This window comes from Bos grunniens, chromosome 11 (genome assembly GCF_055505025.1).
Source record: "Bos grunniens cultivar Pamir isolate PY7600 chromosome 11, Bosgru_T2T1.0, whole genome shotgun sequence".
In the NCBI taxonomy this organism is placed as follows: domain Eukaryota; kingdom Metazoa; phylum Chordata; class Mammalia; order Artiodactyla; family Bovidae; genus Bos; species Bos grunniens.
Window position 1 is genome coordinate 77,060,461 of NC_141175.1, and position 19,671 is coordinate 77,080,131.

The 19,671-nt window shown below is 35.1% G+C and overlaps 1 protein-coding gene across 6 annotated transcripts in view; it reads right to left on the bottom strand.

The window, feature by feature from the left end:
* FOXN2 (forkhead box N2) overlaps positions 1–19,671 on the bottom strand; it is a 61,025-nt gene that overhangs the window by 10,660 nt on the left and 30,694 nt on the right. For all 6 annotated transcript variants that reach the window (XM_086327072.1, XM_086327070.1, XM_086327071.1 and 3 more), the window contains 3 exons: positions 15,360–15,910; positions 6,157–6,281; positions 3,885–3,949 (listed from right to left, as the gene is read on the bottom strand). In XM_086327072.1, the coding sequence (XP_086183198.1) occupies positions 3,885–3,949; positions 6,157–6,281; positions 15,360–15,896 (727 nt within the window). In that variant the 5' untranslated portion in view covers positions 15,897–15,910. The remainder of the gene's footprint in view (positions 1–3,884; positions 3,950–6,156; positions 6,282–15,359; positions 15,911–19,671) is intronic.

A 19,671-nucleotide genomic window follows, 5' to 3' on the forward strand; every position in this document is an offset into this window, starting at 1 on the left:
TAAACTTAAATTTGAACTTAGATTTGCATTTAGTTCCTACCTTCATCATTAACTATCTGAATTTTATACTTGCTTGTAATACGCTACATATACTTTAGTGCTTAAGTATAAATACTAAAATTTACTAATTAGAATATGGTTCCATTTTTGTCTTCTTTGTTCACTGATGCATCCTTGGTGCCTAGAGCAGTGACTAGCATACAAGTGCACTCAATAAATATTTTTCAACACATGAATTTACTACAAACCCACACCAAATCAAAATATTGACCAAAAAAAGTTTTGTTCTGCTATCTCAGTATGAGATTTCTCTGCCTCCTGCTGCCTGTTATACAATACTGTAACATTGCTATTGGCCAGATGAGCAAAACAGAGGAGACTTTAAAAAGGATAATTCTATGAAGTGACAGATGAATTTTATATCGACTCTTGGGCTCCAAAGTCACTGTGGACAGTGACTGCAGCCAAGAAATTAAAGGACGCTTGCTCCTTGGAAGAAAAGCTATGACCAACCTAGACAGCATATTAAAAAGCAGAGATATTACTTTGTCGACAAAGGTCCATATAGTCAAAGCTATGGTTTTTCCAGTAGTCATGTACCAATGTGAGAGTTGGACCATAAAGAAGGCTGAGTGCTGAAGAACTGATGCTTTCAAACTGTGGTGTTGGAGAAGACTCTTGAGAATCCCTTGGACTGCAAGGAGATCCAACCAGTCAATCCTAAAGGAAATCAGTCCTGAATTTTCATTGGAAGGACTGACGCTGAAGCTGAAGCTCCAATACTTTGGCCACCTGATGTGAAGAACTGACTCATTTGAAAAGACTCTGATGCTGGGAAATACTGAAGGCAGGAGGAGAAGAGGATGACAGAGGATGAGATGGTTGGATGGCATCACTGACTCAATGAACATGATTTGGGCAAACTCTGAGAAATGGAGAAGGACAGGGAAGCCTAGCATGCAGCAGTCCAGGGGGTCGCAGAGTTGGATATGGCTGAGCAACTGAACAACAACAACAAAGTTAGAGCCAACAGTGAAATTTCAGTGATATTTACAAAACACAAAACTGACAATGTCACCTTATTCTTTAAAGACCTTCAGTAGTTCCCCTAACTTCTCATATCTGGTAGGAGTGCAGGCTCTGAAATCAGAGTTCCTTCTATACCATTTACTAGTTGTGTAACCTTAAGAAAGTTACTTAATCTCTCCAAAGTTCACTTTCTTTATTTGTAAAAGAGGGTAACAAAACCTCAAAGAGTTGTTGTAAGAATTAAATGAAATAATGCAAGCAAAACACCATAGTCAGGAACTCAATGTAAACTAATGTTACAGTTACAGGAAGAAGTTCCAACTCATTATACTAAAGAAGCTCTGCTTGATTTGGCTGCTGTTGCTGCTAAGTCACTTCAGTCGTGTCCGACTCTGTGCAACCCCAAAGATGGCAGCCCACCAGGCTCCGTCGTCCTTGGGATTCTCCAGGCAAGAACAGTGGAGTGGGTTGCCATTTCCTTCTCCATTGATTTGGCTAATGCCTGCTTAAACTTTTTCATTTGCCTTGCCCATGCTAAACGATCACATCTATAGCTACAGGACCAAGGCTACTTAGTCTTCTGTGCTCTTAGGTTTCAGCCATGCTTACCAACCTGCAGTTCCTAGCAACTGTCCCAGACCAAACCTCTAACCAAGGTTAAGTATCTGTCCAACTTTTGAGGCCCAGAGCTCAGGCATCACACTTTCTTCTCAAAGAGGCCTTTTCCGTCCTACCTCTAAGCTTAATTTGCCACCCACTTCCTTTTCTCCCAGTGTATTCTGTACAATTCTAATCAATTAAACATGAATTAATTCTTCAATTAGACAGTATATTTTCTGAGACTAGGGCCTGGGTCTCTTTCTGCATATCCCAAGGCACCCAGAATTCAGTGATTAGCAAAATGGATGAATTCAACAAGTACTTGAAAGTTTAATCAATTTATTGCTATATTTTTTCAAACTTTTTCCCTAGAAAAAAGATATCAAGAGTTAAGAAAAAGCAAATTTCCTCAGAGTCTATGTATATGTGCTAAATCAACCTGATTTAAATATAAAATTTCTTAAAGTTTTTGTGTGGTACAGTATTTCATTTTTCTCCTAAAACATTTGTATGAGAGATGATGGATAATACATACAACTCATTAGATGAAAAAATACCTATGCTCTCCTTGTGGAAGCTGATCCCCAAAGGAAGAAGCAGAATTTGGATGGAATAGAACAAGAACCAGAAGAAATTCTAAATAAACCCCAGAATTCAAGACAGAAAATGTTCTCAAAATGTGCATATGAGCTAAAGCTTAAAAGACTAAGGGTCAGAATTTACTGAAGTAATAAAAAGAAAAAGGAAGTATCAGCAATACCAAAACATAAAGAGAGCACATTTACTCATGTAGGTAACAGGAAAATGGGTACTTGCCTTATGTTCAGTCACAATATTATCTGAAGCAGACTAATTCCATTAACTTCTCTGCAGAGTTCTCTTAAGCTTTTCACATTCTTTCCCTCCCTTATTTTTACAGACCATCATCATATGTTTCCTAGGCTTGGCTTAGTGTAGTTTTAAAGAGCCAAATGTCTCTGATACACAGAGAGGCTTTTCATCTGATAATTTTTATTTTTATAGGTCAGAGTAACATCTGCAAGCTCCAAAGCAGCAATGTGAGGAAAACTTTTGTTAGTATATCACTAACCTATAATATTAACTTTGAGTAGAGGAAAAAACAACTAATTCAAAATTTTTATCTACTTTTTAAATGTCAGCCAAGTTCAAAAGTTAGTTTTGAAAGCTTACTGCTTTCTTCCTAAATTATAGTTCTTTCCACCTAATCTTGGAGAAGGCAATGGCACCCCACTCCAGCACTCTTGCCTGGAAAAATCCCATGGACGGAGGAGCCTGGTGGGCTGCAGTCCATGGGGTCGCTAAGAGTCGGACACGACTGAGCGACTTCACTTTCACTTTTCACTTTCATGCATTGGAGGAGGAAATGGCAACCCACTCCAGTGTTCTTGCCTGGAGAATCCCAGGGACGGGGAAGCCTGGTGGGCTGCTGTCTCTGGGGTAGCACAGAGTTGGACACGACTGACGCAACTTAGAAGTAGCAGCAGCAGTACACCTAATCTATAAAATAATTATGTAAAGCCATCCCTAACTCCAAGGCCATAACAGAAAGAGTGGCAGCCAGACTTGGCCACGGGCCATAGTCTGTCAACTATTCTAGTCCGACAGACTTGAAAAGATGATTTGGTACTTACTGCATTACTAAGAAATATTTCCCTATTTTCAAGGAAAAGTATACAATAAAAGGAAATGAAAACAGGGATATGAAATAGTATACACAGTATAATCCAAGTACCTGGAGAAAGAGTGTGTTTGGGAGGTGGTGGGTGGTATGTGCATGTATGGGCATGCATACAAACATATCTACTCTCGTGTAAGGCATAAAAAGGACCAAAGCAATCATATTAAAAATGTTAACAGCAGAGGGGCAAGATAGATAGGGTAAGAGATTAAGAGGTATAAACTACTATGTAAAAAATAACTAAGCTTCAAGAACATACTGTACAACACACGGAATACAGTCGATATTTTATAATTATAAATGGGGTATAACCTGAAAAACTGTGAATAACTATGTTGTACACCTGAAACATACAATATTGTACATCCAGTATAGCCCAATTAAAAAGTTAACAGCAGAATAAAGGGTAAGTTTTAGTTTCTTTTTTATAAATGTTTTTTATTTTCTAAACCTTCTATAATAAACAGGCAATATTTTTATAATTAAAAAATAATTAAATAAAAATTCTGATTTTAACCTGAGTTCTTATGATTTAAAATACTGATCTTTCACATACCTTTGAGAGTTCGCACCTGGTTCTGCTTGAGTACAGAGCTTAAGTAATGAGGTGATAAAGAACCACTGAAAAAAGAGATAAGACAAGCATACTTATTAAAAAAAAACTTTATTTCACATTTTATAAAACTTAGTTACAAATACAACTAGTTTGTACAATAAAAAAGTTTTTACCTTGTTTTCTTTGCTAATACTATTCAGTTTAGCAAGAGTCTGCCAAAGCAGAAAGAGTATAAGATCCAAGTTTAAATCACAACTATTTGGGCGTTCTTAGGCAAAATAATTAACCCTTTAGTTTCTTCATCTGTAAAACAGGAATAATTAAAACTCCCACATAGGGTTGTTGTGATAATTAAATAAGAACATTAAACTTAAAATGCCCAGAACAACAGACAATACATAATAGTTACTGTTTGATTCTACACTGGATGCTTAAGTTTGATAAGATATTAATATAGGTGTTACTACAGAAATGAAAGTGTTTATCAAAACAATGTTTAAAGAAGACTGTATGGTAATGACAAAAAAAAAAAAGTTCCTGATTTAATTAAAAATATCAATTACAAATCAAAATTTCTATATTTATGAAAAAGAGACCAGCAGTTTCTTTTTTTTAATTTCAAAAATTTTTAAATATTTTTGGAACAAACTTTCCTCTTCTTTGGAATTTGTGATAGTATTTAAAAAAAAAAATCTGTTTGGCTAACTAAATTAGTCTATTTCTTAGTCACAGTTTCATATACACTATATAGTTCATTCTCTTCCTCAGACTTAACCAATTATGGCATGAAAGGGCTACACAAAGGCATGTCAGATGGAACTGTCATTCTGTCCAACAATAACAAAGAGAAAATATTTCTAAAAATATTTTAAAGTCGAAGATTACAACCTCTATGCTGCTGTTTACCTGTTTTTAAGCCACAAAATCATCTTTAACATTTAAACATATAAAAAATGAAAACATGAAAATATATCATATCAAAGGCACAGAAAAGTGTATTTTTGATGGTATACAAAAAAAGTGTGCCAATTCTCCCATTTAATTTTTAATAAAAAATAGCATTGCTAAATAAAACATAAAAGCAGTATCAACAGAACTTACCATTAATTTCCCAACTACTGTTCTTTTAAACTAGGACATCTCATAAGCACCAATACTAAAGAAAGTATCAACTCCCAAACAATGAGAATATAAACTCTGATAACATCTTTTCAGAGTTTCATTTCATAAGGATAAACTAGTTCTTGTCACAATGATCCTTCTAATCTACTAATATGGTAAATAAGCTTAAATCTCAATAAGTATGTATGTATATATATTGCTGAAATTTCAACTTTAGGCTAATTTTTAAAACTTATCAGCTACAAACACTCCTCTAAAAGTTATATAATTTAATTCCTTAAACACTACATGAAATGTTAGTAACTGCTGCAAATGGGAGTTCACTCTTCTACTTTTGTGAATGTTTCAAATTTTTCAATTATTTTACTAAAAAGCTTTAAAAAACTTTTTATAGACTACCCTTAAAAGTATTTTGACAAAACTGTCATTTTCAACTCAAATGAATATATATAATAGAATTTAAAAATAAAGATTCTAAAGGCTTCTTTCAAAGGCAATAGTCAGATTTAAAGTCATCATTTTCAGATTTGACTTAAAATGGGAAAGCTTTAAGATCAATTTAATGATGACTGAGAAAACAAAAGGCCAAGGAAAAGTATATTTGCCAACAGAAACAAATCAAATAAAAATCCAAAGCATTATTTTACTTGACATTTAAAAATTTGAGACTTGAACATAATTTTCAAATATTAAACATGCTATGAAGGGAAAAAATCTTAAAATAGAAAAATGAATATAAGTGTATATATAAATGCTGCAAACAAACTACCTTATTTCAAAAATTTTAAATATACTTCTATTTTCTTGTGTCTTTAGGTCAGTATTAGTACTGCAGACAATGTAAATGATCTAATCTTTACAAAAAGGTTTCAGGTTATACCTGAATTCATATTATCACTATCTTCAGAGTTTAGTTAGAATACATTATTAATTATTAATACATTTTGCAGAATTTATGCTCTCAATTACCCAACATCTTGGTTCCTAATAAGTAAAAATGCCTTAGTCTAATGTCTTATCAGTAAATAATTCTCTATGTAATTCGAAAAAAAAAAAAAAGATGAAAAAAACCCCACAACTTTAAGTTATTCCATCTCATATAATGAAATCTTACATATTGCCACTGACATTTACATCTTAGATCTTGTACCTTTGTGGTGACGCAGGAGGGCTGTAAAATGTGGATTTTGAGGAGAAAGGTTGCTTCTTCAGTGCCTGCATAAGGTTGGGTTTATATTCTGGATCAACACACCATAAGGAACCTTTTCCATTAACCTAAAATAAATTACATAAGAATTAGTAATCTGGAATCAGACACAAAAAGTGTCTGAATGTCTTTCATAAATGTGTGGGGACACAAAACCCAATAGCACCTTTTGAATACAATGCAAACACTTAAGTAAACTTGCCAGCAATGAACTGTGTGATTAAAAGCCCTGGAGGCAGACAGCCTGGGTTCCTATCTCCAGCTCTGCCATTTACCCGCTGCGTAACTTTAGGAAGGTTAACTAACTTCTATTTCTCTGGGTCATTATTCCCGTATTTGGAAGGTACGGATAATAATAGTAGCTACCTCACAGGGTTGTTCCATAGATTTAATTACACGTAGAGTACTCTGCACAGTGCATGGTGCATAGGGCCACAAGACCACAACACTCTAGGACACACCATTCACATTTGCATCACAGTTTGTGAGAATGATACAACACCAAGCTATGCAGAGAACAGCATGAAGGGCTATGCATGATGGCCCTTCAATTAGGTGGTCATTCCCCCCAAAGTGCTAAACAATATGATACTGGGTGATGCATCCAAAAATAATTATTTTTATGGCATTAACACTAGTATTTATTTTCCCATTTAAACTGCTTAAATTCAAAGCAAACAATTTAATGAAGAGATGGCAAAAGTCTCAAAGAGTAAAATAAAAAACTGAGGGATGGAAAAGACTCTTGTAAAAGGTAAAAAAGAGGAATAAGTACCATCCCTATCCTCAATATGGTTAAGTTACAACATTTGAGGGCCTTTTGGATAATAAGGTAAAGGGTACACAAGCCCAGATTTCATGGAAATAGTCATAAGAATCTAAAAATAATAGAAATGTATGTTTATTGGAAACTAGAGAAAATATAAAGAGAAGTGCCCACTAAATGGCAAATGAGAGATGACTCAAAGAATGGCTTGCCTGCTCCACAGTTCCTCTAATATGAAGGAACAGCTCACCAGGAAGGTAAGCAGACAATATACCTGAAGAATATCACTAAAATGATCTAATGTGCAGGGGAAAGGCCAGACCAGGAGATAATTCCTTCAAAGAGGTTTGAAAAATGCTGCATGTTTTACCTCCTTTCTTCTTAGAAGGTCACACTACATATTAGCAGATCGATGGTGGTTTAGTTGCTAAGTCATGTCCGACTCTTGGGACCCCATGGACTGTAGCCTGACAGGGTCCTCTGTCCATGGGGATTCTTCAGGCCAGAACACTGGAGCGGGTTGCCATTTCCTTCTCCAGGGGATCTTCCCAACCCAGGAATCGAACCTGGGTCTTCTGCATTGCAGGCAGATTCTTTACTGATTGAGCTATGAGGGGGTTCTAAATAGTCTTGCTTTATTTAAACCTGTTTTGTATTAAAAACACTGATGTAACTGATGAATTCTTACAGAATATACTTTCCTAATGTTAACACTGAGAAATGTGGTTTTTTTTTGGTAGAAAAAACTACAAACATTGATTAGACCATGAAGAAAAATAAATCTTATTTAAAGGTCACTCTAGTGCAAAAAGGAAAAAAAAAAAAAAAACCCAACTGCAAAATTCTCTGACCACTTGGAAATTTACAAATGCTCTTGAATTTAAAAAGATATCCAAACTATAATTACAGATTGCAAAGGGCATAAGAAAAACATAAAAACTAAGTGGATGTGGTCAAATGCACAGACATTAGTTGAGCTAGTTAAATGAAATAACTGAAGGATTTCAGGAGCTGTAACATCACCTGCTAACTCTTCCTTAAGGATACATCTATCCTGTTTCTTTAGCTGAACATCCATCCCTATCTACCAACCTGAACAGTTTGACTAGAAGAACATCCCTACAAATGTACCACATGGACCCACAGCTTACATATAGAAGCCCACAGTCATGCAAGGAGGAGGTTCAACTGCAAACTCATCCCACTTCCCCAGAGCTAAACACCACTTGCACAGAAGTTAAGAGTACAAGCCTTGAAGAAGAGTACAATACCTACCTTTGGAAACCTGGCTCTGTCACTTAACAGCTGTGTAACCTTTAGAAAAATATCTATGGTTCTCTGTGTATTAGTATGCTCAAAATACATATAAAACAGTACCTTCTGGACATAAGCCCTTAATACCAAATACTACAATTGTTATGTTTTATGTTCATTTTCTTTGCAGTTTTAAAAACTGTTCCTCTTTCTTCCAGTCTAATATCATTGTTTTATTCTCCAATAATTTGTTTTTCTGCTTCTATTCCACTAGATACTGACATTAAATTTTAATAAATATTTTTGAAGATATTTAATCTTTTGAAGATATAAATATCAAAAGTTAAATATAAGGTATAACCTGAACCCTTCTCACCATGGTGTACAAAATTTCCTCACAAGATTAGTGAGATTCAAACTGCTACTAATTTTTGTTTTTACATCTTTTCTATTTCAAAAACCCCTTCTGAAAATTTGAATTATACCTCACAACATTAACAATTATCTAGACAACAGTAAAACTGACCCCTGCTCCTTTCTGCTTGTATAAAATCCCATATGATGTAAGCTATTATGATTGCTGAAGATTTAATATGATGAATTCCAGGGTGCTTCCATTTCCTGAACTGTTTTCAAAGTAACATTAGTCTATTACTGAGGTTTTTTTTTAATCTCTGAATATCATGTCATAACTACTATAGCAGAACAGTATAATGAAAGAATGGTTTCACAGGTTTTAAAAGTGAAATATTAAAACACTGCTTACTGACTGGCTACTGACATTGGACTAATAATTTAATCTCTATCTGTCCTCTAATTCATATTTTATCTGTAAAAAAACAGACCACTTCACTGAGTTGTGATGAGATTCAAATAAGAAAATTTTTATGTAAGTGACAGAGCTGCAAAGTAAATGAATACAAGAGGTTATACTGAAAATGGCAGAAAGTCAGTTTATGTTCCTATTCTTTTCTTCTAAGAGATGAAGGACTTTTAAAAACATAAACAATAAGAACAAAAATTAATTAATTTTGAAATGAGACAAAAGTTAGAAATAAACAAGAATTAAACTGATAAGGGAAAAACACTTTCGTGTGAGGAAAAGTATGGTAATTGAGTGTAAGGCAGTTTTTAACATCCCAGCAACTTAAATATATTGGACAAGAAAAACCATGGTGTCATATCATACTGTAATACAGAAAGTAACGTACCATACTATCAGATGAAACTTTTTCTGGCCTGTGGCAGCAAGATATCACATGAACTACATTGAAATTTTAAGTTTTTTCCAAAGGAAGTCAAATTTCTACCCATGTATTTTAGAATTAAGTGATGGACCATCCCATCTTAAATTAGATGTAATTCCAATCACTTGGCCTAAGTGGTAAGTGTATTCTGAAGATAGAGAAATAAAACTTTAAAAGTGATAGCACCCACAACATCCTTTGTCCCCAAACCACTTCAGTTTCATATAGAAAAGAAATACATAAATTATTTTTCATATATAGACTAAGACAATTATTTTAATGATTCTAACCATGTTCTATCTTGGTATTCCTGAGATTATACTCCTAGAAACTGTTTGGTTCATAAATCTACTTTTAAAATTCTATTGTGAGAGAACTGCAAATTGTTTTGATCACAGAAGAATTGGTATTTCCTTGAAACAGCAAATTGGAAGCACTAGTACTGAAAACTTGCAGTTCAGGGCATTTAAGTATCTTGAGTAAGGTCTCCAAATAACCGTCTGTTTTGTGTTACCATGGCAGCACTTCCGTTCACTGAGCCTGTTCACAAACTATCAGTAACAAGATAGAATTATGTATTTGCTAATCTATGTTTTAGAGTCTAAAGCAAAAAACTTATTTTTAAATCTAAGTCTCAGTTAAAAACTATGTCTCTTTATTGTTGTGCTTAGATGATAGAACACAAATACTAAAGAGTTTAAGAAGTATTATTTTAAAGTGAATATGACTATTACAAGAAATGCTTTTTTGTGCAGTGGAAACAGGAAATGTGCATTCTCTCATGTACTATTTTGCATTTTGAAACTCTAAGGCTTTTGGACATATTTGGTAAAGAACCACTGAAGGTTCTGAAGAAATAAGGAATATACTGAGACTTGAACTTTTAAGATTTATCTTAATGGAAGTTGTAAAGAACATTGGAAGAAACAAAGTTCACTATTCCTGGAATGTTTTCATGTACCTGCACTGTACATTTTAATATTTCCCCCCCTTGACTACCTTTTTCAGTGGTTTTTAGAACCACTGAATTTAAAAGGGCATTCATAATTCTTGCTCATAGTGTGAATTTTCAATGGTGGCTTGCACGACTTCATTTCTTGGGATTCAGCTATTGAAGCAAATCACACTACGAAAATGTACAGCCTGAAATTGTACAGGCAAAACTTATGATTTCACGTTCCCCAGCTAAATTCTCACATTAAATATTTTAGTCTGGCTTTTATAACAAAGTTCGAAAAGCAGATTTTAAGACTTCAATGTTAATGTTCAAAACATAAAAACAAAACAAAAACACCTTGTCTAGCTTTTCTGATTTTAAAATTCATAAATAACAAGCCAAGATTCTTAGGCCTATCTTTTGAGAGTGGTAACTACGGTATGGATGAGGGCAGGGAGCTAAGCAGCAGCCATAGCAGGTGACTAAGTATCTGTATCAACCTGTGGTTTGACCTGGACCTTTGTCATCTTGCTTTCTTTTTTGAGATTATCATCTCCAGACAATTATTCATCAGAAAAAGTGCTTTTCAAGGTTGCCAAACCTAATGGAAGTGAGTATAACTTACTTGCCTTTTGCACGTTGAAAAAGGAAAAAAATCAGTATTTTGAGGTACTGATTCAAGCAGTAGTTTATTAAAAAAATAAAATAAAAACAAACCACAAGCACTCCCAATCTCACTTGAATTTATCACTTTTTGTCCAAATTTTGCACTTAATGACATAATGTTGGCAGCTTGAAAATGGCCACGATAGAAATATTTATATCATGGAAATTGGCAAAAGTGATACCTTCACCCTCACCCAATTGTTAAATATTTAGCAATACACCACTGTTCATATATTTTTAATTCTAATCTTTTGGCTGCTACTTGATGCTAATCAAGTTTTTTTCTTCTTTCTTTTGGCTGTGAGATGCAGCACGTGGGATCTTAGTTCCCTGACCCATATCAGACCTGCACTCCCTGCAGTGGAAGTGTGGAGTTTTAACCCCTGGACTGCCAGGGATATCCCCATTTTCAAGTTTTTTTTTTTTTTGCAACATTTGACACTGTTGCTCATTCACACTTAAACTTACCCTCACTGGCTTCCATTATACCATACTTTCCTTAGACCCTTCTACTAAAAACCAATGCTGATGACTAGTTTCTTTTATATCTTGCCATAAGCATAAATACAATAGGTCTAAAACTAGAAAAGAATTAACTGATACAGTTCAAAAAATAAAATCTAATGATGCATAGTAGAAAGAATACATACAAAATTTTCAACACTTTCAGTCATTTGAAAGGAGAGCCTGACTGATAGGGGAATGCGTTTCCAAAATGACTTACTCATATGTATATTGAGTCTGATTTCCTTGCCATACGGGTCTCTCCACAGGGCTATTTAAATGTCCTTATGATATAGCAGTTGACTTCCCATATAGCTAACTGGCCAAGAACCCAAGATGGAAGCCATGTCTTTTATGACCTGGATTCAAAAGGCACACTCCATTTCCATAATATCCTCTTGGTTACACAAACCAGCCAAATTCCATAGTGAAGGGGGACTCTGCTGCTGCTGCTAAGTTGCTTCAGTTGTGTCCAACTCTGTGCGACCCCATAGACAGCAGCCCATCAGGCTCCCCTGTCCCTGGGATTCTCTAGGCGAGAACACTGGAGTGGGTTGCCATTTCCTTCTCCAATGCATAAAAGTAAAAAGTGAAAGTGAAATCGCTCAGTCGTGTCCGACTCTTTGCGACCCCATGGACTGCAGCCTACCAGGCTCCTCCATCCGTGGGATTTTCCAGGCAAGAGTACTGGAGTGGGGTACCATCGCCTTCTCTGAAGGAGGACTCTACAAGGGCACAGATACTGGAAGGCAGGGCTCATTTGGGGGCTACCTTGGAGGCTAGCTATAACCGACTGATCCTTAAAAATTGCTGAGGCTTTTTAATGGCTGAGCACATAGCTGGCCTTCATAAATATTCCATGTGTAGTAAAGAATGTGTTAAATAGCAATTTATTACATAGCAGTAGATAACTAATACAATCTCCTTTAATCGTAAGAAAATGATGTGTCCAAATGCCTTGCTACCCAGGGTGTCTCATGGATTAGAGGCATCAGGATCACCTCAGAGCCTGTTAGAAATTAGAAAGCCTCAGTCTCCATCCTAGATTTGCTGAAGAAGAATGTGTATTTTAACAAGATCCCCAGATGATCAGTAGATACTTTCAAGTCTGAACAGCACTGTCCTATGAAATCCTTCAGTTATCTAAAGATTTAATTACTTGCTTTTTAAACTTTTATTCCAGAATTTTTATATCAGAACTTTCTGCTGCCACTTGGGTTACAGAAAACTACAAAAGAACAACACTCCTAGATTAACAAGAAAAAAACCAAAATAATCTACAAAACCATAATTTTTTATGAGCCTGAGAATTTAGACTGCAAGAAGAATTGATTTTGAGGTGTGACAGGATCCGTGAGGAGGGATGAAACATAAGAGCTGTTTCACTTTTGGTACAGCATGGAAAAAGTGGCAGTTACGATAAAAAGTAAGAAAACAAAATACTCAAGGAGACCTAAGGAAGACACCCTTGGAGATGGAAATAGATGTGTTGAGCCGACTATGGTCTGTGGTTAGAGCAAGGATATCAGGCATAGCTCATTCATGCTCCAGGCCCTGAGTGAGTATAAGGTAAGATCAGGTGTCCCTCTGGGAGATGCACTAAACCTGCCTAAACCCTGGACAAAGCAAACAAGAAGCAAAAGCTGTCTGCCACTGAGAGAGAGAAAAAGTACCCTCCCTCACCCCAGTCACCAGCAAAAGACAGCTACTGTTGGAAGAAAAGTACAAAACCCAGTTATCCTCACACTTTACTGATACTAGGCAATGCAGTATACATCATGTGGAGAAAGACAGGAAATTAGCTCATGCTCAAATGCTCCAAAGATACAAAGCAGAGATCTGCTGCCACTGGGAAATGGTCACTCACTTGTACCCAGAACTTCCCACTGATATTAGGTAACATTTACTTACCATGATGGGAGTGGACAAGAAACTGGCCTGAATGCTGGAACAGTGCTGTTCAAAAGGAACTTATACAATGACAAAGTATCCTATATTTGTTCTCTCCAGTATACCAACCACTAGCCACATGGAGGTCTCTGGCTATTGATAAGTGCAGCTCTGGACTTCACTGGGTGGATGGGAGTCTGCTCATGGAAGAGACAGGGCGTCCCACACTTGAGGCACGGGCATACAATAAGCCTGCCTGACACTAAAACTGGAGAAGAACCAAGAAACCTATCCTGTTCACACCAAGAACCTTGCACCAAGTAACAAGGAAGAACGATCTACTGCTAAGGGAGGAGTAAGCTTACAGAGAGAAATATTTAACTCCCCTCCCACTTCTAAGCTAAATGTGTCACAAACTGACAGATAAAGGTGGAGCACAAAAGCTAAGAAAAATCACCTGACATTCCAGGCCTCACACTAAATACAAAGTATCAGCAGTCTCTCCATAGTAATGTAAAGACTATGGTATATCAAAGGTAACTATGACAACCACAAAACCCACCCAACTCAACTATTAACTAGATTGATCAATACCTGTCCATACTAACAACCTGACAGGAGTAGAGTCATATCTATTTCTTGATAGAAATATTCTTTACTCCAGTTTCTACCATTTTTTAACAAGCAATGTCTGATATTTAATGCAAAATTATGTGACACACAAAAGCAGGAAACAAAACAATTAACAAAACCAGACTCAGAGATGGTCCAAATATTGAAATTATCAGACAGACACTGTGACTATGATTAATTTGTTTAACAGACCTAGTGGGAAATTTTTAGCAGAAAGTTGGAGACTTTTTAAAGGAAAATGAAAATACTTAAAAAAAAAAATGAAGATTTTATTAGGCTGATCAGCAGAATGGATACAAGAAAGAAAAAAACTGTACAAAGATCAATAGAAATTATCCAAACTGAAACAAAGAAAAAAGAGTAGGAAGAGGGATAGAGCAATCAAGAGGTGAGACAACAGCAAATGGTCTAACATATTTTCATTGTAGGTGGTGAATCACAAGAAATATTTGAAGAGATAATGAGGAAACAAATTTCTAAGTTTAATGAATGACAACAAACCACAGATCCAAGAATGTCAGAATAACCAAGGCAGGATAAAATAAAGAAAAACACACTTAGGCACATCATAGTCAAATTGCTAAAAAGTAGTGATAAAGATAAAAATCTTGAGGACAGTAAGGAAAAAAAAACTACAAACAAAAGAACAAAGAAAAGAATGCCAACAGACTTCTCATCACAAACTATGCTACCCAGAAGACAAGAGAATAATGTCTTAAAAGTATTTAAATAATGCAATAACAGATTTAAATCCAACTGTATCAATTACACTAATGTAAAAGATCCACATTCCAATTTTAAGGCAGACACTGTCATATTGAACAAATAAGAATTTATAAATACAGCAACAAGAACATTACAGAAACTAAAAACAGAAAGTTGGGATATTAAAAAAACTAATTAATTATAATCGAACCACTTTTTTGTATACCTGAAACTAATGCAACATTGTAAATTAACTATACTTCAATTTTTAAAAGTTAAAGAAAATAAAAAGGAAATAATAAACTCCTAATTTATACCTAATTTGTACCTTTAGTAGACTGAACATAATTCTGCTAGATTTATATCAATACTGAAGAAACTTAAAAACATCTGAGATGAAAGCAAATGGTGAATAAAATTAAGTTCAAACTGAAGTAATCTGACTTGACTATTTTTTTGTCTTCCTTTGACTTCCTCATATTTTAAGATCTCCGTCCTATTTTCCCCCACCTCCCTAAATATAGCAACATTCATAAACACTGACCTTGCCATGGCTTCTTTCCACTTTCTGAAAACATTTATTCAGGGACAGATTATGTCGAACAGAATTCTTCCAGCCAGTTGGTGCAGTTGCAAAATATGGGAAGCGGTTCAGAATCCAGCTATAAATTTCTTTGACTGGCAAACACTTATTTGGAGAGTGTTCAATAGCCATATAAATGAGAAGACTAAAGGAGTATGGGGGCTTTGAAGTTGCTGATTTTTTTTCTTGGCTCTGATAGCACGACGGTCCAAAGGATGGCACATCATCTCCTTCTATGTCATACAATGGACTAACAATTGGAAGACCTTCGCTTCCAAAGCTGAAGTTTGTTAGGAGATTAGTACTTTCGTGAAGCCAGTTCAAGTTTGTGAGTTCATCATCTGCTGACTCATTGTCCACTAGAGTGGCCTTTGGCCTGGCAGCATCAACAGCTTCAGGCAAGCTTCCCATTTTGTAAATCTGGCTCAATCCTGCAACCTTTTCAGCTCCTGGAGTTTCAGCTCTCTTTTCTGGAGTCATTCCAATTACTGGACCCATTTACTCTTACAGTTCTGTAACAAAAGAAACAATTATCAACCAATGTTATACTTAAGATTCATAAGCACATGGAAAAAGGAAACACAAATTTAAATATCCCCAAATCAGAGAAATTTTATAATCAATATCCCATATAATATTTAAGTATATTTGCATAACAAATGCTAAAGGTTATAATACAGAATTTATTTCATGTTATTTGAAATGGCTATAAATAAAATGCCCCACTATAGCACAATATGTACAGGTGATATTAATAAAGCTGAATGTATTCTGAATACTTATTACAGTCCCTAGCCCATAATAACTGCCTAATAAGTAATGTGTGCTATTACTAAAAATGAATAATTATATCTTTGAATTCTAAAATTCTATAATCTATTCATCTATAATTTCACTATAATTACAGTGAAATTAACAGTCATACATAAGGCTCAAAATAGATAATAAATTTAAAATAAGCTCAAACAGTAATTCCAAATAAACTTTCCTCAAATATGATTATAATACTATAAAGAAATAATTTCTAATATTTTTATAGTATATCATACTAAAAAGATAACATTTCTTAATCACTAAATTCATTACTAGCAAAATCATATTTACTACAGATTTATTATTATAAATTCCAGTATTTCAGAGAGCTGAAACTCCAGTATTTATTATTGTAAATTCCAGTATTTTAACTCTTCCTTCTATATACTATCTCATCAAGTACTGATGGTGAAAGGTTGACATTCTTAGTCAAGTTTGAACTGTCACTGTATTTTCAAGGGGAGGAAAAAAAGCTGTTTCTAAGCTATCCTTTTTTATTTCTATTCTCTCAATGATTTTTTTTTTTACTTCTGAAACATACTTCAATTCAAACATCTTACTACGGAAGAATAACTGACCAAAAGGGAAAGTGGCAGAACTGAAGTGCCATTTAATTCATTTTCCATGGTTCATCAAGGTAACTCACTTCCGAGTTCTGTGAAAAACCCTCTACGTATACTATTATTCTAGTCAAACTTCTTATATTTATGTAAGTGAAATAAGAGAAGCAACCCCGGGATTTTATTTTATTTAAAACATAGCTGGCAGGTTTCTCTAATTATGAAAACTGGTCAATGTTGGATATAAAACAATCTGGATTCTTGTAGCTATTAGATGTAATCTCAGAATACCCAATTATCAGTAACATCCATCAGCTAATATTTGGGGTGTAAGCCATTGTACTAAATACTACATATTGTATCTTAAATGACTATCAATTAAAATGCATAAATTTTATTTACACTATTACTTAGTTCTACATATGGTCCTTTTCCTCCCACTGTGAATCCCATGATAAGAGTCTTTAATACATCGTAACAAAACATTGGGCATAAGGAAGCACTCAAATTATAATTTCAAATTGAAATGAACTTATAAGCAACAAATACCAAGTGCTGTGCTACCTGCTTTTAAAAGTTACTTTATTTTTGAAACAAACCATTAATGCTAGGAAATATCCCCACTAGTTACAATAAGAAAGTTGAAAATCCCTGTTATGGAAGCCAAGTAAGTAAACTGCCTATGTTCTAAAGCTAACAAAAAGTGAGGCCAAAATTACAAACTACGCTGAGTTCAAGATTCAAGCTTCTTTGTCCATTCGAGTACACTCAATTTCTTCAGGAACGTTCATTTTTAGCAACACTACTTAAAACAGATACTGTTGACAGTCTCATCAGAAACTAATTCAAATGGTTGCAAATATGTCATCCTCTGAATCACAAGTTTAGAATGAAATCCCATTACTTTAAGATGCAAGACAATACTATGGCAGCAAACATGCCAAAGATTACATAAAGCATTGCTTGCTTGGTTACTTTGCCTCAGTTGTGTTCAACTCTTTGCCAGCCAGGACTGCAGCCTGCCAAGCTCCTCTGTCCATGGGATTCTCCAGGTAAGAATACTGGAGTGGGTTGCCATTTCCTTCTCCAAGGGATCTTCCCCACCCAGGGACTGAACCTGCATTTCTTATGTCTCCTGCATTGGCAGGTCGGTTCTTTACCACTAGCACCACATATAGCCAAGCAAAGTTAAAAAATCAAGTTGAAAGACTGACATCCTCTTAGTTAGGTTTCAGTTGTTACTGTATTTTCAAGGAAAGAAAAAAAGCTGTTTTTAAACTATCCTTGACGAGTACTTTAGAACACCAAGTCCACCAAAATAAATAGGCAAATGACCTTTCCCTACAAATAAGTACATAAATAACAAACATATGTATTAGAAAATATTCAACTTCACTGATTATTAAAAAATACAAAACAAAAATGTGACATTAAGTATGATAATGTACTTAGAGTAGTGTCTGATAAACACAAATAATTAGTAACATTATACAAGTTTTGTTGCCTAATGTCAATGGTTTCATGCTAATGCTCAGTTGTTCACTTTTTGTGAACTCGTGGACTATAGTCCACCAGGCTCCTCTGTCCATGGGATTTTCAGGCAAGAATACTGGAGGAGGTTGCCACTTCCTTCTCCAGAGGATTTTTCCACGACCCAGGGATCAAACTTGCGTCTCCTGCATTGGCAAGTGGATTCTTTACTACTGAGCCACCTGGGAAGCCCTATCACCAACCAATTAAAAAAATTTGTAATAACACAATTTTGGGCAAGGACTTGGGGCCATTTTGAAAAACAAGATGGCAATATGCACCAAGAATCATTAAAAATGTCATATTCTTTGATTCAATGCTTCCACTTATGAGTTACTCCAGTGAAATAATCCTAAATCAGAGAAAATATTCTCTCCTTATCTTTTACACACACACAAACACACGCACGCACACAGATGTTTATCCAGGAATTATGAAAAAGAGGAAAACTATAAAGTTTATATATTTTATTACAGAGAAATAGCTAAGTAAATGAAAGCGCATCTATTTAATATTTAGCAGTCATTAAAAATGAAAATTATGAAGTAAAAACTGAAGATTGTGAAGTAAACAAAAAAGCTTACTAAAAACTGGCAAAAAAAAAGTAGGAAATATACAAGAAGCTAACAGTGGTTTATACAGTGGAAGTGAGAAATAGATTTAAGGGCCTAGATCTGATAGATAGAGTACCTGATCAACTATGGAATGAGGTTTGTGACATTGTACAGGAGACAGGGATCAAGACCATCCCCATGGAAAAGAAATGCAAAAAAGCAAAATGGCTGTCTGGGGAGGCCTTACAAATAGCTGTGAAAAGAAGAGAAGCGAAAAGCAAAGGAGAAAAGGAAAGATATAAACATCTGAATGCAGAGTTCCAAAGAATAGCAAGAAACGATAAGAAAGCCTTCTTCAGCGATCAATGCAAAGAAATAGAGGAAAACAACAGAATGGGAAAGACTAGGGATCTCTTCAAGAAAATCAGAGATACCAAAGGAACATTTCATGCAAAGATGAGCTCGATAAAGGACAGAAATGGTATGGACCTAACAGAAGCAGAAGATATTAAGAAGAGATGGCAAGAATACACAGAAGAACTGTACAAAAAAGATCTTCACGACCCAGATAATCATGATGGTGTGATCACTGACCTAGAGCCAGACATCCTGAAATGTGAAGTCAAGTGGGCCTTAGAAAGCATCACTATGAACAAAGCTAGTGGAGGTGATGGAATTCCAGTTGAGCTATTCCAAATCCTGAAAGATGATGCTGTGGAAGTGCTGCACTCAATATGCCAGCAAATTTGGAAAACTCAGCAGTGGCCATAGGACTGGAAAGGTCAGTTTTCATTCCAATCCCAAAGAAAGGCAATG